This window comes from Microtus oregoni, unplaced genomic scaffold (genome assembly GCF_018167655.1).
Source record: "Microtus oregoni isolate MIOR12 unplaced genomic scaffold, Mior012 000004F_ref0000308, whole genome shotgun sequence".
Lineage (NCBI taxonomy): Eukaryota > Metazoa > Chordata > Mammalia > Rodentia > Cricetidae > Microtus > Microtus oregoni.
The window spans coordinates 13,758,531-13,785,896 of record NW_024543063.1 but is presented as its reverse complement, the minus strand read 5'-3'; the positions used below and the strand labels follow the sequence as shown (position 1 = coordinate 13,785,896).

The 27,366-nt window shown below is 51.9% G+C and overlaps 1 protein-coding gene across 6 annotated transcripts in view; it reads left to right on the top strand.

Annotated features, from left to right (window-relative positions):
- Tns1 (tensin 1) overlaps positions 1 to 27,366 on the top strand; it is a 229,143-nt gene that overhangs the window by 26,391 nt on the left and 175,386 nt on the right. For all 6 annotated transcript variants that reach the window (XM_041650703.1, XM_041650702.1, XM_041650701.1 and 3 more), the window contains exon 2: positions 19,556 to 19,670. In XM_041650703.1, the coding sequence (XP_041506637.1) occupies positions 19,556 to 19,670 (115 nt within the window). The remainder of the gene's footprint in view (positions 1 to 19,555; positions 19,671 to 27,366) is intronic.

The following is a 27,366-nucleotide window of genomic DNA, read 5'->3' as shown; positions in this document are numbered from 1 at the left end:
ACCTGTTGGGGTGCTTTGGATTCTGGGCGCTATCACTTCTGGAGTGGGCTGGAAAGGGATTCCCGACGATGAGTAGGGGTGTGGCCAGGATCAGAGAGAGTGTCTTAAGTTGTTCTCTGTCGTCCTCCCCGCCCCCCCCCCCCCCATGCATGATGCCCTGAGCATTCAGGTTGGGCGGTGGAAACCAGTGGCCACCGTTTAAGTTAATCACATTATGCTCTGGGGAGCAATTTGGGAATCGGAGGGAGGCCTGGAGGGAATCCACACTCACGCAGACACACTTACACACTCACTGCAGCGCGAGCACAATGCTGCTGTCGCTCCTTCCCGCAGGCGGCCGCCCTGCGCCTGGCACCGCCTCTGCCGGGTCCCTACCGCCTCAGAAGTTGCCGGGGTGTAGAGCTGGGGAAGCCGGTGGCAGAGGCTGGAGGCTGGCACGGCGCCGTGCAGAGAGGGAGCGCCGAGGAAGTCCCCCCCGGGTGGAAGCACCCTGCAGCTGCCCGAAGGGGGTCAGAGGAGATGGAGCCAGGCTGGCGCCTCGTAGAGGGTCCGCTGCCGGGCTCCTCCCGCTAGAGGGGGCAGGATACCCCAGCTGTTTCTCTGGGACCGAGGCCCCGGGAGATGCCCGGCGGCGCAGGGCGCTGATTTTCTGTTCCTCAACCCCCAACCGGCACCGCGAGCCACCCGCGAGCTCCCACTTTCCGGGGCACCCACTTCCCTAGGCAACATGACTCGGCTGAGCTGGTGCTTTTCCTGCGTGATCCGTTGGGGCAAGTACTTCTTCTCCTGCCTCCTGCCCCTGCGCCTCTGCCTTCGCCGCCAGGTAACGCAAAACCTGGTCCCTTCCAGCCCTCCAGCCGACTCCTCCTTTCCCCCTTAAATTTGATGGATTACCTCTCACTTTCCGAGATTCACGATTGTGGCCTTGTCAACTTGACGTCTCATCACTGTAGGGAATCCTGGGGAGTCCCTAGCCCATGCTAGCGGATCCAGGAGGGGGAGTAGCTGTCATTCCACAGTGCAAACGCGCTCAGCATCTGAAGTCTGAAGGATAGCCCTGAGACTTGGAATGGTCCTGGAGATTAAGGGACAGGGGATCGTTTTTTGGAGTTTTATATAAAATTTATGTAGGAAGAGAAGCCTTTTCCTGGAAATACGCCCCCCCCCGCCCCAATCTCAGAGACCCTGGAATCAATGCAGAAAGTGAGATGCAAAGGAAGTGTCTGCTAGTGGGCTTCTGGAAGGATCTGCCTATTCAGAAGGGTAGAGGGAAGGCAGAACAGGATAAGGAGAGAATGGGGTCCCTGGGAGGCATCAGCAGGTGGGCTTTAAAGGGGTGGTGATGGTGGTGGTGGTGGTGCTGAGGTAGCACTTGCTGTATTGAGGCTGGGGGTCCTGGTTAAGCATTCTTCTCTCTAGGATTCCTTCTAGATAAATCCTGCGTAGTGTCCTCAAAGTAGTTTATGAGGGCCATGACTAGAATAAGGAACTGGGAATATGGCCAGTAGTCTTGATTTATCCCCTGGAGGTGTAGGGGGACCCCAACAACATGGCTATTGTCCCAGGAGCCTCTAATGAGGGGACTGCTTCCCGAGACTGAGGGCTATGAATTTTTGATCTGATCTCCACTCCTTTGGGGGAGCAATCTCAGCTCCAGAATGTTGGGCATAGTAGACCATTGTGGTTAAGGGACTCAGTGATGGAGCCGGCCTTTGGATTCTGGCTTTCTCACCTACCTGCTGAGAATCTGGGATATGATGCTTAGTTGTACTAGTTTTCCTGTGTGTAGAATGGAAATTATAAAAACATCTGCATCGCTGGATTGCAGTGTGGAATGTGAGGTGATTCTTGTAGCTTGTTTAGCAATGTGCTCGCTCTATTGAAGGGTCTCAACAAAAGTGAAGGGTGTTCCTGTCCTGACCTCACTCTGGCCTTCTTCAGGCATGGGAGGATATCAGTAGTGATTCTTTCATTTATTCTACTCCTTAGGAACTTCTCGCTCCTTTTTTACTGGTGCTGCCTCAGTGCCTCAGTTTCCCTCTCTGGGTTCCGCAGTGGGGAAAGGTGCCAGCGGGCTTCTACCCCAGTCACGTAAGATATGCTTCGCCATCTTCCAGCAAAATCCATTGTCTCTGGGGATTGGCTGGGAGGCAGGCACTGCCTCTGGGGAGTGCAGGGCTAGAGCCCCAGCCACTGTCCCTTAGGCTCTGAGTTCAGATGGTGCGGGAAACTGGTTTTTCCGGATTTGGGAACAGTCTGCAGTGAGAAATGGCCAGCCAGGACCAGGTCAGTGGATCCAGCCGTCCAGCAATTCCCGTTCCTCATCTGCAGGGTAGGAGAGGATTCACCCACCGTGCCCCACTCTGTCTCCTCTGGGGCCAGGGCTCACCTGGGGGGATGCGGCATGGGCGATAGACAGCTGCAGCTGCCTCTTACAGCCTTTGAGGGCCCAAGTCAGGCAGGAAATTAGAGCTGGGAAAGAGATCAAAATCATGGAGCCGGGAAGGAGCTTATTAAAAATTATCAGGATTGAGCCCAGACACTGTCCCCATCCAGGGCACTGGTGGAGGGGAGGTGGGGGAAGGGGAATGCAGGATGTGTCTGTGATCCTTCCTGTGTCGGCTGGGGAAATGAAGGCTGGCTAGGGCGTGCTTGAGACTCTACTTTCCTTCCCGCAGGGCACTAAAAATTTTGGAGTCTAGAGTTGCAGCCTTAGTCTCAGAGAGGTGTTGGGTTTGGGAGCAGTGCCTGGAGTTGTCTGTGCGGGACCTCAGTGGACATCAGGATGAAGTACCTGGAGCTCTGGGCTAGTATCTCATGCCAGAGTCTGCTGATAGGACCGGAGAACCCACCCACTCCTTACCTGTACACCATGCCATCTAGGAGAGTGGTACAGAGGCTCTGCCAGGGCTGCCAGCCTCCAGACTTGAGACCTCAAAGAGTGCCTATGGATGGGGGGAAATGGCATGGCTTGTTGGAATAGATGAACCTAGAAGCAGCAGGGTCCAGCTCCTGCCCGCCATCACAAAGTCAGTAGGTCTCATTTTGATCCAGGTCAGAGGAGCACTTAACCTTAGCTCTTCCTTTTGTGTGTCATGTCCACCTTTGTCCTGCTGAGCCTGGGCGGTCAGCTGACCCCCTTCCTGGAGTTGTATTATCAGCTCTTGAATGAGGCACGGAGAGGACAGTGGAGAGTTTCCGGAACACTGGAGCATGACTCCTGTTCCTGGGTGACCGCCTAGCGCTCCCTGGACAACAAAACAAAGAGCTCTACCTCCGGGAGATGAGACATCAGATGCCTGGGGTCCATCGCCTCAGTCCTAGCTGTGTGACTCCAACAAGATGCTCAACCTCTCAGTGCCTCAGTTCCCCGCACCTTTAAGATGAGTGTTGGTAGGATGGCTGGTGAGAGGGTGTCAGTCTTTCCTGGAATGGAGCAAGTGGCAGAGTCTGGTGTGGGGGGGCAGGGGAGGGAGGAGAAGGTGTGTATCTAGCGGCTGGGTGCTATGGGGATCTACAGCTGGGCCGTCCAGCCTTCTGCACCCTCTTCTGGCTTAAAGGTAGGCTTGAGGTGTCCAGCGTCACGATAGGAGTGCTCAGTGCCGGAAGAGCAGAGGGATACCTTTGGCCCTGTGGTGTCTGCTGAGCAGGACCCTTAGGAGAAACAGGAGGGCCTGGGAAATCTGGGGTCTGGGAGTCTGAGAACCGTGAGCTGTATCCTAATGCAACCCGGGAGACCACGCCACTGCCCTTGAGCACAGTGTACTTGGTTGTCTGCGTAACAGGACCTGGGGTGGGGTGAGACGTGTCCCAGAGTTCATTCTGGCAGATACTTAGTTTGTTCTTCCAAGTTCACACACACACACACACACACACACGCACGCACGCACGCACGCACGCTCGCGCACACACACACAACTTTAAAATTTATATTCTTCATCTTTTGCAGTCAGTTTTTGCATAAAAATGTACATTTGGGGCTTCAGTAATGAGAGTCATTGGAAGAGCAGGGGAGGCGCCCCTGTGGGTGCCTGGCCCTGAAGCTGGAGCCAGAGCCCCACAGCCGCATTTCCCACCCTCCCTTAGGCCCCGAAGTTTCTTCCTGTGACTCTCAGACCCGCTGGCTTGAAGAAGCTCTGTGACCTTCAGATTCTGTGGCAGGTGGGGACAGGGGGTGGCTCAGTGCCATAATTAGAATCAGGTGAGACACTAGCAGGGATTCTGGAGGGATACGCTCCAGGGGTGGGAAGAATGCATCGGATGGGCCTTGCTCTAGAAAGTTTTAACCAGACAAGGGGCAGAGCTGGGGGTGGGGGAGGTGGGCACTGGAGACCATCAGCCTGAGCATTTTGCAGGCAAGGATACTGAGGAGCGGAGGAAGAAATGAAGTAGCCAATTTTAATACCATTCCATTCCCAGGCCCATGGACCTTCCCTGGGTGTCTGGAAGCTACCACTGGCCCCGAGCCTACAGCCAAGTCTGTTTCTTCAGCTGGACGCAGTGCAGGGGGCTAGAGGGAGAAGCCCAGAGGTCTCTGCTGCAGAAGGGAGGGCTGAAGTGAGGCTAGGTAATGGCTGCCTAGCTGTCTGTTGGGAAGTGAGTGGCACAGGGTGTGGCTGGGCCCCTGGAGTCACCCACAGGGAACCCAGCCAGCTCACCAGTGTGTACCTGGTGTCAGCTGCATGTAACACATTCAGGCCCCAGACACAATATGGGGCTCCCAAGATGAGAAAAACCTCTAGTGAGTCTACAGCTTTCTGGAACTCAGATCAATGGTCATTACTGGCAGTAGGAAGAAATCCAGGGTCCTGATGATGGGTGGGCATTGCAAGCTTGGGCAAAAGTAGCAGGTAGGGCCGCTTGCATCTATGCAAGGAGAGAATGGAGGGTTCGAGAGAGGATAGGAGGTGCTAACAGTAGGGAAATATGTTAGGAAATATGTTGGCTTATATGTTACTTATCCATTTATTTATTTTTTTAAAGATGGGGTTTTTCTAGTCCGTGTAGTTCTGACTGTCCTGCAACTCATTATCTCATTATGTAGACCAGGCTGGCCACTTGAACTCAGAGACATCCACCTGCCTCTGCCTCTTCAGTGATGAGATTAAAGGCTTGCACCATCATGCCAGGTTCTTTTTTAAATATTAGTTTTGTAATTCCATTTAACACAGCATGATGACCCATGCCTTTAATCCCAGTGCTTAGGAGTCAGAGGCAGGTGAATATCTGAGTTTGAGGCCTTTTTCTGTATAGTGAGTTCCAAGCCACCCACGGCTCCAATAGTGAGGCCCTATCTCAAAAACCAAAAATTATATCTCTGTATGTATATAAGTATGTATGTATCTATTGTGTGTCTCTTTGGGTATGTATCTATGTGTATATGTCTCTATTGTGTATGTCTCTTTATGTATGCACATATACACGCATATGTCACTGTGTATATATGTATGTATCTACCTATCTATTGCATATCTCTTTGTGTATGCACATATACATGCATATGTCACTGTGTATATATGTATGTATCTACCTATCTATTGCATATCTCTTTGTGTATGCACATATGTCACTGTGTATATATGTATGTATCTACCTATCTATTGCATATCTCTTTGTGTATGCACATATACATGCATATGTCACTGTGTATATATGTATGTATCTACCTATCTATTGCATATCTCTTTGTGTATGCACATATGTCACTGTGTATATATGTATGTATCTACCTATCTATTGCATATCTCTTTGTGTATGCACGCATGTGTATGTCACTGTGTGTGTATGTATGTGCACATGCATGTGTGTATGGAGGTCAGAGGACAGCTCACGGGACTTGCTGAGGCGTCTCATCATTTTCTATATTGTTGGCTCAAGGAACACAAACAGGGGCACTCCCATGTCCAGCTCAGGGAGGACATAGCCAGTTATGAAGAGCTGAAAGCAACAAGCCTGGCATTTAACAGCCAACAGTGAGATAGTCATTAGAAAGTACTTCTTTACAGGGAAGGGTTAAAGTACAGGGGAGGCCACTAAGAGACCTGGTGAAGAAGGATAGGGGAGTTTGATTCCTCTAAGGGGACCCTTTGGTAGCCTTGGTTCCAGAAAAAGAAACTGGAGAGTCCCTTCAAGGTGTGTAGAGGTCAGACAAGTTGGTGTCACTGTCACTGTGCCTTTGCCTGGTTTCCCAGACAGCAGCTGGATAGCATGGCTTCTGTGACAGCAGCCAAGAGCCATGGGAACAGGAGGGGAGCCCTTGAATGAAGATCCAGGAGGGCTGGTGATGGGACCTGGGCAGAGCAAGTGCTTAGGGCACTCAGAGAATTCTGCTGTGTGCTCCAACCAAGAGAGGAGAGGAGGAGGGTTTGTGTGGGGTGACTGTCTGTGGATCCTCATGGCTACGTGGAAAACCAGGGCTTTTTCTGAGCCACTGTTAGCTGGGCTCTAACAGCAGGTTTGGGAATGGAGAACCTGGGCTTGGGGATGCAGGCAGGCATTAAGATAATGGCAGGGGATGCAAGCCCCCTTTCCCAGCTCCAGATCTGCAGAAGGGCCTAGAGACTGCTGTAGAAGGGGCTCAGGCTCTCCACCAGCACCCCTTCACTTTGGCACTTACTCTAGGAAGGACCAGAATTAGACATCTCACTTAAGTGTCCTCTGCTCCCTCACCAAGCAATTGCTAGCTGGTCCTGAGTATCTGGCGGGGTAAGTTTACTCGGGTGAAAAGGGAATGTGTTCCTCTCCTTCATGGGTCTCTAAGTAAATAGCTTGACTGAGTTGGGATACTGCCTACCTGGCTGCACAGATCCCCATGACTCTGGGCTTGTGCTGTGTTGTCAAAGCATGATCCTGGACAGGTACAGGAGAGGCAGGGGACTTGGAATCCTTTGTCCTCGTGTGTATCGGAGCCCAGGCCAGAGGACTTTCTTGCTGAGTGACTCAGTCCAGGCAAATGGTCTTCAAGTGCCTACTCTGGGCGGGGCTCCGTCCTTGGCCTTGTGTGTGTTTGTAAGTTGGACCACTTCCTGCTGTTTGTGCATCCACAGAGGGCGTTGGCTGAGCCCCTGTCCCTCCCTGGACAGCTCTAGAGAACTATTCACAGCCTCCACCCACCCCTCACTTGGTCCAGCCAGGCCAGAGCTCAGGAGGGAAATCGTTTATTATTTTTTGGGGAGGGGGTGTACCCAGACAGTAGGGAGCCTGGGACAGATTCTGTTAGATTCCCTGCAGGACTTCCTGGGAACGTATGTGGTCCTGAACATTGTCCTCTTCCTGGCCTCTTTGTCCCCCTGGGCAGAGATGCTGGAACAGGGAGGACTGGGGGGCACTATGGGAAAGATACTGCATGGGAAAGGGTGGGAAGGCCAGAGCTGAGCTGGTGAGTGGAGGAAAGGAAGAGGAGGGGGAGGAGGGGAGGAGAAGGAGGAGGGGGAGGAGGAGAAGAAGGAAGTGGGAAAATGCAAACCAAATGTTGGCCCAGGGTACAGTCAAGAAAAACAGACGAATCTCTCAGGAGCCTGCAGCAGGCTCCCTTTCAGAGGGCAGGAAGGGCTGGGACAGATGTTGGAGGAAAGAAAGAAAGGGGAGGAAGAAATCGGAAAAAAACTGGGATGAAATCCACAGCCTAGGGGCAGGGCCCTGCCTCCCATCACCAGCTTCTCCTATGTCAAGGCCTGTCCTGTTCTGGGGAGCTTGCCTGCTGCAGCAGGGTCCATGTTAGCTGCATGTGTTCAAATGAGTGTGTGTTCCAAGGCCAGGGATCTTGGGGAAAAGCCCAGGTGCCCTGGGGTATAGAGACTGTGCCATCAGAATCTGTCTGTCCATTGATCTTCTGGAAGGTTCTGGAGTGGGTTCCCTGCACTGGTCTGCAGTTTGGAGCAGATCTTTGGCTGCAAGACCCCGGACCAGGAGAAGGCAGGAGGGGGCCTACATGGCTTCCAGGGGTGCTGTGCTTGTGGAGGGTGTGGCTTCCTAGAGCCCTGCTGTGGGGCAGACACCCACCTCTTGGCCCTCTTCCGTCTCAAGCCCCCTGCTAAGCTGAGCTTCTTACCCCCTAGCCAGCAGTGGAGTCTGGGAGGAGAGAGCGGGGAGGCTGGGACAAGGGGAGGAGTGGCGAGGAGGGGGGGTGTAGGAGGGGAGTGGAGGCCCAGATGCTGACTGAACCAGCCGCTTAGGACTCTGCTCTCCCTTCTGCCTGCTCGGTGGGCACTGCAAGCTCAGGGGGGGCCCTTGGCAGGCCCCCACGTGGCCCGCAGCACAGGAACCGGACCCTGTGAAGATGACGTGGATTTGCCTGTCCTGCATGCTCTGGGTAGGTTCTTGTTGCTTTAGCTCTGAGGTCCCACGCTATCCTGCTAAGAGCCTTTGCGGGGTGGGGGGTGGGTGGGGGTGGGGGTAGGGATGCAGGGAGTATGCACAGAATAGACTGAAGCCGTAGGCTCTGGGTTCTGCCTCTGCAGAGGTCCTTCAATCTCGTTTTCCCATCAGCCGGCCATTGAAGTAGGCACTGTAAGCAGAATCAGAAAAGTTTTGTTTCTTTTTAAGAGCCTGTTTTGCTACTCTAAACAGTGAGGTGGAAATCATCACTCCCTTCAGTGACACGGTGCATGAGCCTGAGGAGGAGTGGTCAGTGCATGAGCCGGGGTGGGAGATGGGGAATTGGGGACACAGATCTTAAACCCAGAAAAGACATGTCAACGGGAGTTCTGTTTCTGTCATGTTTGTCTCTTCTAGACCTTTCCTTCAAAGTCTCCCATTCTTATCAGGATTTCCCTGTTTTGCCTGTCTCTCCTTTGAGAAGATGCATGCGGGGCTAGGGGTCTGCAGGCAGGTCCGGGAACCACACTGGAAGGCTAAGCTAGAAGCAGTGGTGGGCAGAGGCTCCTAGGAAGGGGGATGGGAGGGGGGGGTAAAAGGAGACCCCTTTCTCAGAGGGACTCTGCAGGGCTGTGGGAGGTATGCACAGGGGTCAGGAGGGCTGAGCTTGCTGAGAGCCATCCATGGCTGGCTGGGGGAAGGGGCTTCAGATGGGCGGGCGGCCAGATGTGGCTTGCCTGCCCTTTCTCTGTTCTAAACGGTCAGTCCTCTGGAGGCTGTCAAGCCAAGGTCAGGCTGAGGCTGAGGGAAGTGATGGGAGGAACTAGGTACCCAGGACCACTCTGTGGAGGAGGTGAAGGTTTTGGGTGGCCCATGGGTACCATGAGATGTCTGTCTCTAGATGGAGACCCATGAAGTATCCCAGACAGGGGATGTTCCAGTAGTTGGATGGGCTGCTGCTGTCTGTGAGATGAGGGTGTTGGCCACGTTCGTGTCTGGGCTAAGGATGTTGGTGGGGTAGGGTGTCCTGCAGGAAGGATGCATCAAGAGCACTCAGTAAGTACTTCTGCTTTGAGAAAAGGGCCTCAACCCAGTGTGCCTCAATTTCCCCATGGATGGAAAAAGGAATTTTTAGAGAACTTGCTGGCATAGAGTGCCTTAGTGCCCGGCACAGTGCCTGGCACACAGTGAGGTCTTTGAGTGTGGATGCCCTCCCTGGGAACAAGGGAGGTGTGGAAGGTCTTCCCTGAGCTTTTGTTAAACCAGCAGAACCTTCGTCTTTCCCTCTATCCTCCCTCTCCACTTTATAAGTCCACCCAAGGCCTTTGTGTCTTTCTCCAGGGGGAGGGCACACACGGGCAGAGGGAGTATCCTGGAATGCTGTGTTCTGCCTGTGGCTACTGTCACAATCCCTCTTCCTCCAGGGTGGGCATTGGCAGGCTGGGGTTTGTTGGCAGCCACAGGGGAGAGGACTTGGTGGCACCAATCAGAAGAAGGGCCTAGACAGAGGAGGCTGTGGAAACACTCCAGGGAGCCAGCTGCATAGAGAGGGACCTGGCTCTGTGGCATCAGGCAGTTCTGGGCTTGAACCCTAACTCCATTTACCAATTGGGCAGCGTTAGTGAAGACTGCTTCTTCTCTGAGCCTCAGTTTCCCTATCTGTAAAGCAGTGAGACATACAGAGTAAGATCAAAAGATTGGGGACCAAGGTCTCTCTCCTACTCCACACCTCCCTGGCTTAGGGGAATCCCATGTATCCTGGATGTGATGGGCCTGGATCTTTCTGGGAAGGGCATGGTGGGACAGGGCTCATGAGGGCTGTGTCTCTCCTAACTGTTCAGGGACTCTGCCGAGCTCTCCTGGGGCTGAGAACTGGTTAGCTGCGCAGCCTCAATGGGGCCAATCAGGAGAGGGTCTGAAGGAAGCAGGCCTTGTGCCCAGGGCATGTGGGTTCACACGTTCTTTTTGGGAAGAGCTGCAGATGTTACATGCATGAAGTCACACATCTGTGGCCCAGAGCCCTCACAAGCCCTAGGAGTCAACCTCGCTTTATTAGCTGAGGCCGTAGCAAAAGCATTATGCGGAAGTTGGTTTTCCCACCAAACGCTTCCAGTTGCTGTTACACGGTTGAGTGGGGTTTATTGAGAAAACGATTGCACATCTATTCATTGACTGTGTTGGTGTGGAGTGTGGAGACATACTGCAGCCTTTCCTTCTCGCGAGGACACTGGCTCTCAGGCTGGAGACTGACTCATTTGGCCCAAACCACGAACTGGAACCAAGCTCAGCCCTGACCTTGCCCTGAGCAAGCTCAGTGACCAAGGAGTGGTCCCTTGACTCCTCTGGACCTCCCAGAAACTTGATGCTGTTCTCCAAGGCCAGCTGTAGACAGTGACAGGTCCCAGTTTCTGAGCTCCCGAGATCCTTTCAAGGGCTGAGTGAATATTTCAGTCAGAGGGTTCTGAATGAGCCCCTGTGTTTCTTGAGCAGTTCTGGTCAGGCAGCTCCTCCACTGACCTGGCCTTCTCGCTCCTCTTTCCTGATGGAGCGGGTCCGGTCAGACTGCAAGGTCCTAACCAACACTAGCAATCAAACTCTCCTGTTTCCTTAAAGTGACCCGTGAAGCACACAAGTAGAGGCGAAATAGCACATTGCCTTTCCATGGGATTGGCAGGAAGGGCCACATGCTGAGGTTTGACCCTGTCCCAACATTCCTGAGCTGTGTAATTATGGCTGCCTCTTCATATTCTGTGCCTTGGGTTTTCTTCCTACCTGTAGGGCTGATAGCTCCCCCCTCACACACACACTGCTAGAGATGGAGCCCAGGGTTTCACACATGATGAGCTTTCTGCTGCTAAGCCATGTACCCAGTTACTAAAATGTCACTGGGAATCCACATAACTTCAGGCAAATGCCTCTCACACACTAGAGCTCAGTAAACTACAGCTCCCCTAATACCCAGCAGTAGAGGCAGGATAGAAGGTGGTCTCCTGCCTAGTCAGCCAGGGCTTTCTATTCTGGAAGTTCTTCATAGTAGGACATTCAGGGTCAATGTGAATGAGGTCATAGGAATGCTGCAAAGGCCCCCAGTGTTCAGGTCTTCCTCTACAGAGCTCAGAGCATGACTTGTCTGGGTGCAAATCCTCCCTCCCTCCCTGTGCTGGTTAGGGTCTTCTTCTTCTTCTTCTTCTTCTTCTTCTTCTTCTTCTTCTTCTTCTTCTTCTTCTTCTTCTTCTTCCTCTTCCTCCTCCTCCTCCTCCTCCTCCTCCTCCTCCTCCTCCTCCTCCCTCTCCTCTTCTCTTCTCTCTCTCTCTCTCTCTCTCTCTCTCTCTCTCTCTCTCTCTCTCTCTCCAGCTTGATCCCTGGGAAGAGAAAGCCTCAGTCAAAGACTTACTTCCATCATTCCATCAGATTGACCTGTAGGCAAGTGTGTGCACACATTTTAGAGACTTGTGATTGATGTGGGAGGGCTCAGCCACTGTAGGTGGTGGCCCTGGGCAGGTGGGCATGGACTGTATTTAAATGTAAGCTGATCAAGTTATGGAGAAAAAGCCATAAGCAGTGTTCTTCCACTCTGGCCCATCCCCAGGTTCCTCCCTGGGTGTTCCTTGATCATGGACCTTTAAGAAGTAGTCACCACCCTCACCCCCTCAAAGCCGGTTGCTTTGGGCCGTGATATGTGTCCCGGCAGCTTTTTCTCTGTGCCTTATCCATCCATGTGCACGTCTTCCACCTGCACACTTTCCTTTGAACCTCACTGATTCTGTGAGGCAGGAAGGGACGAGTGGTCCATCTTTGGTCAACAGAAGCAGGGTTGTGGAGGGGAAGAGGGCTGTTTAAGGCCGCCCTGCCAATGAACTCAGTGTTTCTGAGACAAGGGGATGGGTGGGGGAGACCACTGTACCTCCAGGTTGAAGGAGATTTTGTCCAGCACCCTCAAAGGTAAAGGATGGCTTGGGAGATTGTGGTGAGAAACCAGTTAACTGCTTGGCCACTTAAACTCCTTCTTTGTCCTGTCCATCTTTGCGGGGGGGGGGGGGGGCTATGTGCTTCAAGCAATTTGTAGCCAACTGATAACTTGTATGAGTGTTACCAAGAAGCAGGGGCTCATCTGGACTTTAGCAAGGGAATGGTGGGTAATACACACACACATACACACACACACACACACACACACACACACACACACACACGATGGTCTTGTGTAGTTCAGGTCAGCCTTGAACTCACTGTGCGTGAGGATGATCTTGAACTACTGATCCTTCTATATCCACCTTCCAAGTGCTGGGGTTAGAGGCATGCACCACCATGTCTGATTCTATCTGGTGTTGGTAATAAACCCAGGGACTTGTGCATGTTGAGAAAGTGCCCTACCAACTGAGCTAAGTCCCCAGAGGTTGTATTTTAGAGTCAAAGTTTTGCCATGTAGCCCAGGCTGGCCTTGGACATGCAGTGTAGTTCAGGTTGCCCTCAGACTTGCCCTCCTTTTCTGTCTCTGTCTCCTGAATGCTGTAATTACAGGCTTCTGCCACCACACTCAGTTCAGGAGATACATTGTCTTTTTTTTTTAAACAAAAAATTATTTATGTGTCTTAATGTTTCACCTGCATGTATGCACGTGTGCCATGTACCCATGGAAGTTCAACAAAGAACTGGGTTTACAGATGGTTGTGAGCCACCTTGTGGATTCTGGGAATTAAACTCAGGTCCTCTGTAAGAACGCCCAGTGTCTCTTAATCACTGAATCATCGCTCCAGCCCCAAGAAGATAAATCTTCAAACTACGTTCCCAGAAGAAGTAACATCTCAGAACACAAGTGTAGGGGCTAAGAATGATCGAGGGTGATTAAGACAGGGGCCGGTAGATGACTCTTTCTTTAACCGGACACACTGGTGTGATTGAACGCTAGGCCTCTATCCTGGGATCATCACTCCGGACAGCTGGGGATACCTCAGGCAGAGATCACACTAAGTGCAGGACTTGGGACTTTGTCTTTGACAGACGGGAGTCTCTGTTGAATTTGACATCTACATGACCCAGGGTGGTTCCTCAGCCTCCTGTTTCTGGGAGGGCTCAAGGAGGCCATCTGGTACCTGGCTCTGTTCACAGTCCTCAGATTGTCTACATCTTTGTGACTTCCTAGTTCTGTAGTTGATTTCACTCAGGGAAGCAGAAGTCATGGAAGAGCTTGGGAAGGGGGAAAGAGGAGCAGGAAAGAGGGGTTGAGGAAAGGAGAAGAGAGAGGAGGGAGGTGGAGGTGGTCAGGGTGAGGAGAGATATGGGAGGTTCATGTGGGTCGGGGATTTGGGGGCAGGCCCTGGGCTCTGTCTCAGTAGCTCCCCCAGTGGAGTTCTAACTGGAGAGTTTAAAGTCATGAGATCTAGAAGGTTGCGCTGGTAGAGAGGTGGGTCCTGGACAATTTTGTACAGTCCCTGTATGGTGAGAGGGCCTAGTTAGCTGGGCCAGCCAGATGGCAGTATGCTGCCAGGAAGTTGCTGGCTAGGACAGTGATCAGGCTGGAGCGCACTGAGGAACCAGCCATGAGGGTTGAACTGGAACCTGGGACTAGGGCACCCAGTTCCATTTTTGTGTGAGAAAGCTGAACTTGTATTTAAACTAGATACCAAGGGGGTGGGTATGTGCTTGAGTGGTTGTGTACTTGCCTAGAATTCTGGGTTCAATCCTTAGTACTAGGATTTTTAAAAATAAGTTGTTTATTTTTATTTTACATGAATCGCTGTTTTGCCTGCATTTATGTCTGTGTGAGGGTGCCAGGTCCCCTGGAACTGGAGCTACAGACAGTTGTGAGCTGCCATGTGGGTGCTGGGAATTGAACCTGGGTCCTCAGGAAGAGCAGTCAGTGGTCTTAACCACTGAACCATCTCTCTAATACCCGCACTGTAATACTTTTAAAAAAGGTTATGGAGACACAGAATGGTAGCTTAGGGGTGCAATGCCTGGGCCATGCATGCCTGCGTGGATTTGGGAGTGGGCGGTGGGCATGGAGACTAGCCGGAGGCTGGATGGGGTAGGGGATGATTTTCCTGTTAGTATGAGTTAGCACAGGCTCTTCCCTGGGTACCGGGAGTCCAGGGGAAGCATTTTGGGGTGAGTGTGAGGCCATGGCAGAGTTCAAGTTGTTCTGATGGCATTGGAGGTCCTGGAAGCCGTTGCGACAGCCCTAGGCAGAGGGAACAAGGCTAGGAATGGGCAGAGGGAGCAGAACTGGAAAGCAGGAGAGGGATGGTCTGCGGAGAGAATTAGGAGGCAAAAGTCACAGGATCTGGCGACTGGCTGCTGGGAGGGTGGGGGAGGACGGGGAGGAGCCCAGAGTGACTCAGAGTTTTCCACCAGGGTGACCAAGAACACGGCTGGCCCTTAATTGGGGGCTCGAGAGGGGTATGAGAAGGTGAGATCTGGATGGGAAAACCTGAAGGGCAGGTGCTCAGAGACCCCCAGACGAAGGGCGAGGGGACCTCGAGGGCTGGATGGCCAGGTGGCAGGAGCAGGGTGACGCTTATCTCAATTTTTGGCCATCCCATCTTCCAGGATGCCTGGCTCTCTGGCAGGAAGACTTCTGTCTTTTTCTAGTCACCCAGAACTGCTTAGCCACAGACAAGGGCCAAGCTGGGGCTTTTCTCACAGTGGGTGGGGGAAGCTCTTGGACCCCTGGAGCACAAACCCTTTGCCTCTCTGCCCCTTGAGGCAGGGAGTTGCCTGCAAGCAGCTTTTCCCAACCAGGACCAAGGCCTGGCTAGGGCCCTTGATGGTCCAGCCAGTTGTGCCACACCCTCTGGCTGGGTGAATGGAGAGAGGGAAGGGCTGAGATGGGCCGAGGCCTGAGGCTGTGAAAACCCTCACTGCTGGAGCTTATGGGCAGGGTAGAATGGCTTCCAGCTGGACCCCTTCCCTTCTGGCTCTGACTCTGGTCTGTAGGGAGGTGGGACAGGGCAGGAGCCACCAGAACACCCCTCCTTACATTGTAGCCATGTCTCCCTCTGCCTCTGGGCTTGCCCGCTAATCCAGGGAGGGGAGGGCCTGGCTGTGCCCCATGTGGCTGTCTGCCGCTTGTCAGGAAAGCGGCAATCATTGTCCTAACAAGCCATCGCCCTTGGACGGCACTGCACTGTTTATGGGCTTGTTGACTTTATGGGCCTCGTTCTCATCCTCTGCCTGGACCTGAGGAGCAATCCTAGATGGGGAAGGAGGGCAGGGTGGCAGCCAGATTCAAACATCAGCCTGCTCTCGTGGCAAGGTCTGCCTCTGGTCTTCAGGGTTGGGACATTCCTTTGAGTGTCAGAAGGAGGAGGTTCACCCGCCCTACACTCTCTCCTCCACCATCCTGTCTTGTCCCTTTCTACAGCATCACTGGACACCTTGCTTCCTAGTGAAGGACGCTGAGGCTTGCAGAGTCCCTGCTCCTCCTCTGGGATGACAGACGTGACTCTGGTCCCCATAGGTGTCCCTCACATCCAGTACTCCTCACAGCTGTCATGGCGTCCCTCATCCCTCACCCTGTCTGCTGCAGACCTAAGCTTTTCACTGTATTGAGAGTATTTGGGGTCCCAGAGAAGGTTACTGATGCTCGCAAGGCCACACAGCCTAGGGAGCAGGTCTCCAGATTCCAGGCCCAGTGTTCTTCTGTCAGAGCCGGAAGGAAAGAGCACCCAGGGCTACTTAGACGGTCCAAGCAGGTCTCAGAGCCCTGGGAGCATCATCTGCCTTCCAAGTCCACTGCAGTTTATAAATTCAGGCATCACAGGACAGGAAGGCAGGATCACAAAGCCAGGCATGAGCCTGGATATTCTCTTAACAGTCTGGAAGGCTTCACTCGCCTCCTTCCTGCCCACTAGGCAGTAAGGACTCTTTCTGTGCTCTGGGAAAAAGGACTTTTCGTAAGGCTTTGGTAGAAGAGTTGGACCTGAGGGTGTAGGACAGGGAGTTTGGGAAGGTTAGCTGGAATGTCAAATATTTTTTTCTTTTAGTGGAAAGGAGGAGGGGGATTGGGGTACTTTGGGATTCCTTCCTGCCTACCTCACATAGTCCTCTAGCTAGAAGTCAAGTTCCCTCTGTGTTCCACCCCCACCCCAGGCCATGGCTGGGGCCCCTCCCTAGGTTGTCTGACAACATTGATCAGGAAATCTGACAGTCAAAGTCTGAGCTGGGAAAATGGGGGGTGGGGAAACAGCAGAATGGAGGGCCCTCACTGGACCCAGGCTGTAGCTGTCTGGACTAGCAGACCCCTGGTTGGCGTTTAGGGTGTGGGGCTGGGTATTCAGGATTGGCTCAGTGAGAGCTGCTGCTCACTATGACCACCAGGAGGCGCTTCTGGACTCCGGACGCTATTTATAGGTTGCTTTACCTCTGCCCTGGACTTGTCTCTGCTTCCCCAACCTTTCACCTAGTCTGCCTGTTTGTCTTTGATTTCAAAACAGTCTCAAGCTTCAGAAGGGTTGAAAACACCACACAAAGATCGTTCTCTCCTGAACATTGGGAGAGTGAGTAACTGACATCGCCCCCATCCCCCACACCACCTTAAATACCTTCCTGATTTTCCCACAAGGACTTGGATTTCGTAGGGTACAGAGGTCATTATCAGAGGTTGACAATGTGAGGATGTCACTACTATCTAACGCTCAGATACTGTGGCATTTCACTGGGCGCCCCTGAGATGGCCTTAAGGCCACCACAGACATCTAGTTCAGAAATAGCCAGTGCTTTTGGCTGCAGCGTCTGGAGTCTCCTCCCGTCTGGGAGTCTCTGCCCTCCCTTGACTTACGTAACCTTGTCACTTGTGAAGGCTCCAGGCCATTTCATTTGTAGACGGTGCCTCAGCTTGGGTCTCGATTAGATTCAGGTTGTGGCTTTTGGCAGGAGTATCACAGAGTGACACTTTGTTCGCGGCCAGCTCTCCCAGGTGCGCGACTTCTATTCATCCTGCCCGGGTGACGGTGGCTTACTTTGAACACTTGATTGGCATCTGTCTGGGAAATCTATCTCCCACTTTATTTATTTCAGGCTGACCTTGAACTTGGGGATTCGAGGTGTGCCACCACACCCAGCTCCCTCCTCTGTGACTAGACACCTGGGGAGAAGAAGTGCTTCGAGACTCTATATTCTATTTTGACTTCTTCGTTTATTATTTTTTCTCACAATAGGCTCTTTGAAGCCATTGCTGCCATTGTGTGTCTTGATGCTCCACTCTTCCCTGGTGTGGCCCTTGGGAGATCCTAGTCCTTGTCTGTCCCTCTTTGTCTCCTGGTTCCCTCTTCACTGTGTGCCTCTATCCATGCTCGCTCTCTGTGTACTTGTGGCTTGCGCCTTTCTTCTTCTTTGCCCTTATCTCAGTCTGCCCTGTCTGATTCTCTACAGCTTGTCTTTCTCTGTCTGCTTCCTCCTCCTCCTTCTGTCTATTTCTTCCTGTCTTTTTGGCTTGCTGCCCTTGACCCAGCCTCATTTTACCCGCATCTCTGTGTTTTGGTGGCACCTCGAACTACTCAGTGTTGCCAGACAGGAGTCCCAGGTTTGCTAAGTGTATAGCCCACTCCCAAACCAAGTTGTCCCCTCTAGCCATGGTTCAGAGCTGAGAGGCACAGGGACAAGGAGTGGGAGGATTGCTTAGAGAGCAGGATTCCTCTGCGCATGTAAAGCCCATGGCCTGGCCTCAGCATGTGCCCAGAATGGTCACCAGATTGTGTCTATGTCCTGGCCAGTCCCTGCCAAGGAGGGACCAGTGGAGACAGAGGGGGAGTGAGATTGTGGCATGCAGTACTTCCTCCAGGAGTCCCCCAAGCAGGAAGTCCATAGTTCATGTAAGGATGAGCTTCGGAGTGGGCAGTGTCGTGTGCTCTCTTGTGAGGCTACACAAGACAGACGGTCAGAACTTTGTATGTGTTTGTAGTGCTGTCTGGAGGGGAACTGATGACTGTGTGTGTGTGACCTGCTGGCCTAGGTACAGCTGACAACTAAGAAAGAAGCATGCTCTGGAAGCCAGCCTGTTGCTCTTCTCACAGGACAGGCAGGACAGTCTCAAATAGGGATTTAAGAGGACCGTGTGTTCCAGGGATATATGGTTCACTGGCACAAAGAAATAAAATAAAATGTAACATATTATATTTTCATAAGACTAGGGGTATTGCTTGGCAGTGGAGCATACACTTAGCATGCTCAAGGCTCTGGGTTTGATCCCCAGAATATTTTCATATTGTAAAGAATAGGAAATAAGGTCTGGAGAGATGACTTAGTGGTTAAGAGCACTGGCTGCTCTTCCAGAGGTCCTGAGTTCAATTCCCAGCAACCACGTGGTAGCTCACAGCCATCTATAATGAGATCTGGTGCCCTCTTCTGGCCTTCAGGCACACATGGAAGAAATTTTGTATATATAATAAATAAATAAATCTTAAAAAAAGAATAGAAATAAAAATAAAGGTAGAAGAGACCTCCTGGAGTAGGGGAAAGTTTGAGAGAAGATAGGGAAGTGGCATGCTGGGATGTGGACTGGAGAAGTGAGGGACCACCCACAGTGGAATGGATAAATTAGCTGCACTCATGCAAAGGCAAACTATACAGCAGCGAAGTGGAAGGAACGGCTGCATTCCATCAGAACAGGCAAATGTTGGATGAGGGGCCCTGCACACCGCAGTGCATACTGGCAATTCCATTTCTGCATCGTTTAAGATCCAGCGAAGTAATTCACTGACAAGAGAAGTCCCCTCGGTATGGGATGGTGTAAGGTTGGTGTGTAGAAGGCACACGGAGGGTGTGTGGTTGGTGTGGTGTGGGAGGTGCTAACTGAGGTTCCCTGGGCAAGCTGTGCACTCCTCTTGGTCCTGGTGAAGTAACTAAAGGACCTTGCACAAGCTAGGCAAGTGCTAGGCCACTCAGCTCCAGCTCTGCCCAATGAAACTGCACATTTAAACCTAGTTGCTTAAGTGCGTTTTAATTCTCATACTAACACCAGAGTAATTGTGAAGAGAAATGTGGATGGGAGCCATGGAGGGTTACCCCTGGGTACTAGTCTGCAGTCACTGCCTGGCCCTGTCCACTGACACTGCTAGTCTGGGATCCTGGGATGAATGTCCATTACTCCTGTACCATTCTTGACCCTGAAGCACCTCTTTCCTCCTGGGGCTTTTGCCTTGGTTTTTCTCTATCCTGCCAGTTTTTTTCTCCTCTGTCCGCACCTCCTTCCCGGGACCCCAGTATCCATCTGACTGACCTCCGGCTTCTCTTCCTACAGCCAGAAGACCTGGAGGCCCCCAAGACCCACCACTTCAAGGTGAAGGCCTTCAAGAAGGTGAAGCCCTGTGGCATCTGCCGCCAGGCCATCACTCGGGAGGGCTGCGTTTGTAAAGGTTCGTGGCCGATGGGACCCAGGGCATGCTGCTGCTGTTGTTGGATCCATCTAATTGGAGCGGGTGGGGTCACCGCTGGGCACATGTGCCCGTCTTTCATCTGTTGGAGGCATTGAAAACCTAGATGATAAGCTCGTGGAGTGTGTGCTGACGTGTGGCAGGTGCTGATGATATGATCCTGGTAGAGACTGTATGAAGGCACAGGCCTAACATGTGGATGGTAGGAAGAGCAGGTAGCATGGTGAGGTGTAGGGATAGGATGTGGTAGAATGTGGGTGGCATATGGCTGTGGTGGAGGAGTCTCGTAAAGGGTTTGTGGCAAGTGCGTAAAAGTCATGCAGATGCTTTAGAAATCAAGCTATGATGGATGGAGCCGGGTGGTGGTGGCGCATGCCTTAGATCCTAGCACTCAGGAGGCAGAGACAGGTGGATCCCTGAGTTTCCTGAGTTGGAGGCCAGTCTGGTCTATAGAATGAGTCCCAGGACAGTCAGGGACACAGAGAGAAACCTTGTCTTGAAAAGAGAACAGACAAACAAACAAACCAAGAGAGAAAGGCATGATGTTGTGTGAAAAGCTGTATAGTTAGATTTGGGAAGCATGGGAGGTACTTAGCTGGTACATGGCTTGCTGTGGGAAGTGTGCTGAAGGCATGTGGTGGGTAGACAGAAAGCACATGGTTGGCATGTAACACAGGTGTGGTTTGGTATGTGGAGGATGTGCGGTTGGCATGTTGCAGGTTTGCGGTTAGGAAGTGAAACGTGGTGGGCACGTGGAAGGTACGTGGAAAGGTTCATGCCTGCTGTGTGGAAGGCATTTGGCATGGGGAATGTGCGGTTGGGATATGCAAAAGGGCATGGTTGGTGCATGCAAGGCACATGAATGGCATGTGCCTAGCATCAGCGGTGACGAAAACAAACTGAGCCACTTTTGGATGGTTTGGGTTGACTTTAAGCAGCCCCAAGTCACTGTGGGCTACTGGACTTTTCCAGTCACTATAATCATGTGCTTTTGAAGGGCCTGTCTGTCCCAGAAACAAGACAAGAAGTCTGTCTTGTCACAGATCCTAGAGGGCGATCAGCACCTGTGACTGACACCCTCGTCCCCAGTTGCTCTTGTAGTTCTCCTTTCAGCCATCCATCCTGTCTGTCACCAGGGTCCCCATGTGGCCAAGTCGCTGAGCTTCCCACTACGACTCTCAGCCAATCAGCTGCCTCTCCAATCCAGTCTCCCGCAGCTTCCCTGGTCTGAAGCGTGTGCAGATAGTTACACCAAAGCCCTGGTTAAAGCTGTTGGAGTCTCACTGCCTTAGAGATACAGCCCTTAGCTGCAGGTCTACTGGGTTCAGCCCACATCCTTCCCCATGCCAAGGGATGTGTGTGCTCTTTCCTGCCCAAACTCTCAGCCTGTGCTTCTCCCTATGTGTCCAGCCCAGAGGGGGCAGGCGGGGGATACTAGAACCCATAACAATTGCTAAGGCACTTACTGAGGACCACACGCCATGATGCATCATCTCATCTGGTACTCACAGCATCTGCAAGATGTTGGTCTTATATTTGCTTTATAAGTGAAGAAACTGAGGTTGGTGGTGATTGTGTCTCGTGTTGGCTGGTCGGGTTAGAGCAGGTAATTCGGGATCTGAACTTTGAAGGGGTCAAGGGAAAGCAATTGTGTGTGGAGGTATGAGTGTGTGTGTCTGTGTGTGTGTGTCCAGGAAAGACATGAATGGCCCATACTGAATCATCAATCTAGGCAACAAGAATGCATGCAATATCTGGATTAGCCACATGGCGTCGCCCTCCTCCCTCCCAAGAGCTCTAGCAAGGACTCCACAGGGGAGTTAAGGAGAGGGTTGATGCAGGGCAGGCTTTGCATTTTTATTGTATAATAGACCCATTCTGCCCTGTACCTTCAGGTCACATAAATTGGCTCTGTCTCCCCTTGCTCTCCACTCTCTTCCTCCTGGAGTTTCCCCCTCATCTGAGAGGCACCAGTGGGAGCAGGGAAAGAGGGAATTTTAGGATTTGGAGTGTGTTTGTGGGCACATCTCTGCCTAGTTTCCTGTAGCGTTCAGATATCTGTGTCTAGTCTCCCTGATGACTTAGTCCACGAGTTCTCAAAGACAGGGGCCCTGGTTCCCACGTGTATGGGAGTCTCCCAGTTTCACCCTGAATCTCGAGGCAGAGGAGACCACGGGCCAGAGGAAAGCCTGGACTCTAGTCCAGACACACCATCAGGCTACATGTTGTCCAGGAGTAGTCCAGCAAGGAGGAGTGAGGATGGCTCTGGGCTTGGCCACATGTGAACTTCAGCAGAAGGCGTAGGGTTGCCTTGACTGGGCTAGGGGTGGGAGAAGTAGGCGTGGATCAAGTCTGCTGTAAAACAAGGAGATTGTGGTGGCATGAGGTGAACGTACCATCTTATTTGCCCATTCATACTGCCCTCCATCCATCTTACCCATCTGACCATCCTTCTGTTTTTTATCTGTTTATCCACACAATCTGCCCATCCCTTCATCCATCCCTTCATCCATCCCTTCATCCATCCATCCATCTCTTCATCCATCCATCCCTTCATCCATCCCTTCATCCATCCATCCCTTCATCCATCCATCCCTTCATCCATCCATCCCTTCATCCATCCATCCCTTCATCCATCCATTCCTCCATCCATCCATCCATCCATCCATCCATCTCTTCATCCATCCCTTCATCCATCCCTTCATCCATCCATCCCTTCATCCATCCCTTCATTCATCCATCCCTTCATCCATCCCTTCATCCATCCATCCCTTCATCCATCCATCCATCCATCTATCTACCCACATCTATCCATCCCTTCAACCATCTATATACATCCATCTATCGATCAATCGATGGATCCATCAATCCATCATCCATCCATCCATTCATCCCTTCATCCATACATCCCTTCATCTATCCATTCACCTATCTACCCACATCCATCCATCCATCCCTTCATCCTTCCATGCATCCACATCCATCTATCGACCCATCCACCCATCCATCCATCCATTCATCCCTTCATCCATACATCCCTTCATCTATCCATCCATCTATCTACCCACATCCATCCATCCCTTCATCTGTCCATCCATCCACATCCATCTATCGACCCATCCATCATCCATCCATCCATCCCTTCATCCATCCATCCTTTCATCCATCCCTCCCTTCATCCATCCATCTATCCACATCCATCCATCTATCGATCGATCCATCCATCCATCCACATCCATCTATCGACCCATCCATCACCCATCCATCTACCCATCCATCCATCCATCCATCCATCCATCCACATCCATCTATCAACCCATCCATCCAGGGCCACCAGATATGGCTGTACAACTTGTTCTCTAGCAGAGGGTCTATGGTTGACAAGTCCCTGTATGACTTCTGGGACTTGACTGGGCGAGTGAGGGAATGAAGAAAAGACAGACACATGCACACAGAGAGACAGAAGTACCTGGGATTGGGTGGACTAGGCTGGCCGATGGTGAAACTGCAATAGCCCAGGAGACTGGACCAGGGATGCTCAATGAGGGACATGAGGTGTGCTTGGAAAATTCCCTTGGGAGGTCAGCTAGCTGGGAAGGTCAGCTAACTCACCCAATGCAGGTGCTGCTTCCCCCTCTGTATACCTGTGGGTCCCTCTGATGCTTGCAAGCTGAGCCATCTTTAGGACTAGTCATTACAGGGGTATGGACACTAAGAGCTACCCAATATCCAGGAAGACAGTCAAGTGTTCATGGAGCCCATGGATAGAGCTGGCACTGAAGTGTGGGTGGGACTGCCTGGCACAGAAAACATATCCTGGTTAGTCTCCGTCAGGGAAGGAGTGTACAAGCTGGGTCTTGAGGGATGTGTAAGAGTTCTCCAAGGAGTTACATGTCCTTGGCAGAGGTGTTCTAGGTTTGTCTCCTGAATATGTGGGGCCTCAGTAGGAGCATGGATAGACTCAGAGCTGTGGTCAAGAGCCCTAGCCACTAGACTACATTGCCAGCTTGGGAGCACAAGAGCTGCCATGTAGACTTGGTCTGGCATCAAAGCTTAGGCTACTTCCTGTCTCTTGTCTTTTGGTGAGCCCAGAAGCAGGGAGCAGCCACATGTGGCCTCCTCAGAGTAGCACACGCCCATGGAGGCAGCCAGCCCTAGTGAGACATGCCAACTCATAGTTTCCCCTTTCACAACTGGACAAATAGCAAACCTTCTCCATCAGATTACAACAGGGATTAAAGAGACAGCAGGCAGACAGTTCAGGTAGAGGCCCTGTGTGGCACACTGTCAGACTCATTAGTATCTTTCAGACTCTACACAAAAGCAAACTGTACAGACAATTTGACTAAAACAATGAAAATTTGACAATTCCTGGGAGCAGGGTATGATGGGTACTTGCCTGTGATGGAAATACTCAGGAGGCTGAGGCAGGAGGATTGCTATGAGTTTGAGCCAGCGGGGATTAGAGTGTGATCTGTCTCAAAATAAAACAAAACAAAAAACTTGTAATAGTAAATCGAAACAAAAAGTAAGGCTTTGGGAGCCAGTGTGATGGTCCCTGCCAAGATTCTCAGTCGAGGCTAGCTTGGGCTGTGGAGAGGTTTGGGTTTTTAATTTTGTATTTTTTTTTTTACTAAAAACACACAAACAAAAACACAGCAAACAAACAAACAAATCCCTAAAGAAATGAACATGCATACTGGGAGAGATGATATGGGAGGCCTTTTCTTGTTGTGCCCTCAGAAGCACACTGCGCCCAGTACCTCAAGATTTCTGTCTTTACTAGTTGGCATTTCTGGAGAAGCAGGGATAACATAATGTGTGTAGCTAGAGGTGGAGGGAAGGATGGATCTCTGGGTGGATAGAAGGATGGAAGGATGGATGAGTGGATGGATGGATGGATCTCTGGGTGGATAGCGGGATGGATGGATGGATGGATAGATGGATGGATGGATGGATCTCTGGGTGGGTAGCAGGATGGAAGGATGGATGGGTGGAAGGGTAGATTGTAAGTATGTATTGATATATGGATAGATGGATGGACAGATGCAGACAGGTAAATAGGATGCAGACAGGTAGACAGGTATATTGATAGATAGACAGAAATTGATTTTTAGGAACTGGCTCATGTGACAGTGGGGATGTGGCAAGTTTTAGTTTGCTAATGGCCATTAGGCTGGAGAGTCAGGGACAAACTGCAGTTCAAGTTCTGGCACAGGGTGCTGGTAGATTCCTCTTTCTGGGGGAGGCGGGTAATTTTCTCTTCAGTGTCCAGCTGATTGGATGAGGCTCACCCGCACCTTGGAGGGTAACATGCTCTGCTTAGAGCCCACTACTGATTTACACGCCAATCTCATCTTAGAATAATGTTTGACCAAACATCTGTGCACTGTGGCCTCTGCCTACCTCCAGGCCCAAGCCATGGGCAGGGCCCACTGATGGCTCTGTGAACAGATGTGTGACCCGGTGCCTGCGGAAGAGCCAAGGCCTGGGGTGGTTACGGCCAGGTCAGGTGCACACTGAGGCTGTGTGTGCATTTTCTGACCCAAGTCCTAGAGGAAAAGGCCATTTAGATCCCAACAATGTGGTTTCCTGTGTTCCCAAGGCAGGAAGTCACCCCAGCCCAGAGCCACACAGCCCAGCTGAGACATGGCAGGTCACAGGAGGGGTTGGGGTGCAGCTCCCCACACTGAAGTGATCAAAAGCCCTCTCCACAGGAGCTCTGTTCCTTCAGTGCCATGCAGGCCAGGCTAGGTGGGCAGGACTTCCTGGGGCTTCAGGTTAATGGGTAGTCCCCAGTGCCTCACCTCAGGGAGTCAGCACAGGGAGACATTGTGGGTAGATCTGTGCCTTTGGTGCTCTCCAAGGACCTGGGAGGTCACAGATGTCCAGGTGTCTGCCTTTCTCAGGAGACTGAGGGACATCTGGAGACAGGGAACAGGGTGATTTTCTCTGCCCTGTCTCTACACCCAGTGTCCAAAAGGGGAGTAGAGAATTGTGTCCCAGGAGGCTGTGTTCCTGCCAGCACCCAGGTCACTTTTCTAGGGCCAGAAGGAGAGTTCCCCTTCCATGGAGGGAGAGGGCTGGTAGACCCTGATACGGGTGTCTGTCTGTCTGTCTGTCTGTCTGTCTGTCTTTGCTGTGGCTCAGAATGAGTGTCATCTACAGACACTCATTCCCACGGCTCCACACGTCTGGAACTGGAGGTACCAGTGGCCCAGAAGGGTCGGCTCTGTTTGCACTGGGGCTCCCAGTTGCCGCATGCCCCAGAGGAGTCAGGAGCGGACAGCACTGTGGGGTGGGAGGCTGGAGGGCTTGGGACTGCTCAGGACTGTCACAGCAAGCTTGGGTTCCAGCCCAGGAATCCAGGAACATATCCAACCCCAGCTGGGGGACAGACCGGCATGGGTGGTACAGACTCTAATAGCTGGAACAGGGTTGGAGTCCATTGATTTGGTACCCTAAGCCCAGGAGAAAGGCAGACAGATGAGTGGGTCACCCTGGATGTTTTGGGGGGAGGGGACTCTGGTCACTGGAGAGTGCTAGAGACAGCTACTGTACCTGGGGTCATTCCAAGAAAAAAAAAAAACTTCTGCAGTCTTTGTATACATTGAGCCATCTAATTATGAGGGTGCAGGCCTATGAATCTTTCAGGCTGCCTGTAAGAACGAGAGGCTGAGACCAGAGAGGGTAGTGACTTGCTCAGTGGCCACACAGCAAAATGAAAGTGGTTAAGACAGGAACCCAGGTGTCCCTTATCATAACTAGGGTCAAGATGATGAGGATGCTGTTGGTCACAGTTAGAGTGAACACTCGGGGCGGGGGTGGGGTCCCTACTTATCCACCGCATTGCTTTCCAAGGCTTTAGTTCCCCGAAGCCAGCGGTGATTCAAAAATAAGAAAGTTTCAGAAATAGTTCCTTAGTTTGAGATGGTTTTTGTAACTGTGAATTGCTATGTTCTATTGTCTTTATGTCCTTACCTCCTGTGCCCACATTATTAGTTAAATGCTATCACAGGCATTTACAAATAGAACAAGGCACCATGCACCTTGGAGTCAGTACCATCTACGGCTTTAAGTACTGACTGGGGATCTGGGAGGGTATCCTTGGAGATGAGGGGCCACAGCACAGGGCTCTGAGCAGCACGGTGACAATCATTTAATCCTGCCTTGTGACACACATGATATCATTGACTCCATTTTACAGACGAGGGAAGCTCAGAGTGGCTCGGTAACTTCCCCAAATCACACAGTTACATCTGTGCCTAGACTGAGAGCAGGCTTCCTGCAGCTTAGGCTCTGATGTGGAGAGAACAGGTACAGCTGCGTGTGTTTGTGTGTGTGTGTATGTATGTATGTGTGAGTGAGAGAGACAGAGAGAGAGAGAGAGGGAGAGAGAGGGAGAGAGAGACAGAGAGAGGGAGAGAGAGACAGAGAGAGACATAGAGAGGGAGAGAGAGACAGAGAGAGACAGAGACAGAGAGACAGAGAGAGACAGAGAGAGGGAGAGAGAGACAGAGAGAGAGGGAGAGAGAGACAGAGACAGAGAGACAGAGAGAGAGACAGAGACAGAGAGACAGAGAGAGACAGAGAGAGAGGGAGAGAGAGACAGAGAGAGACAGAGAGAGAGAGAGGGAGAGAGAGACAGAGAGACAGAGAGACAGAGAGAGAGAGGGAG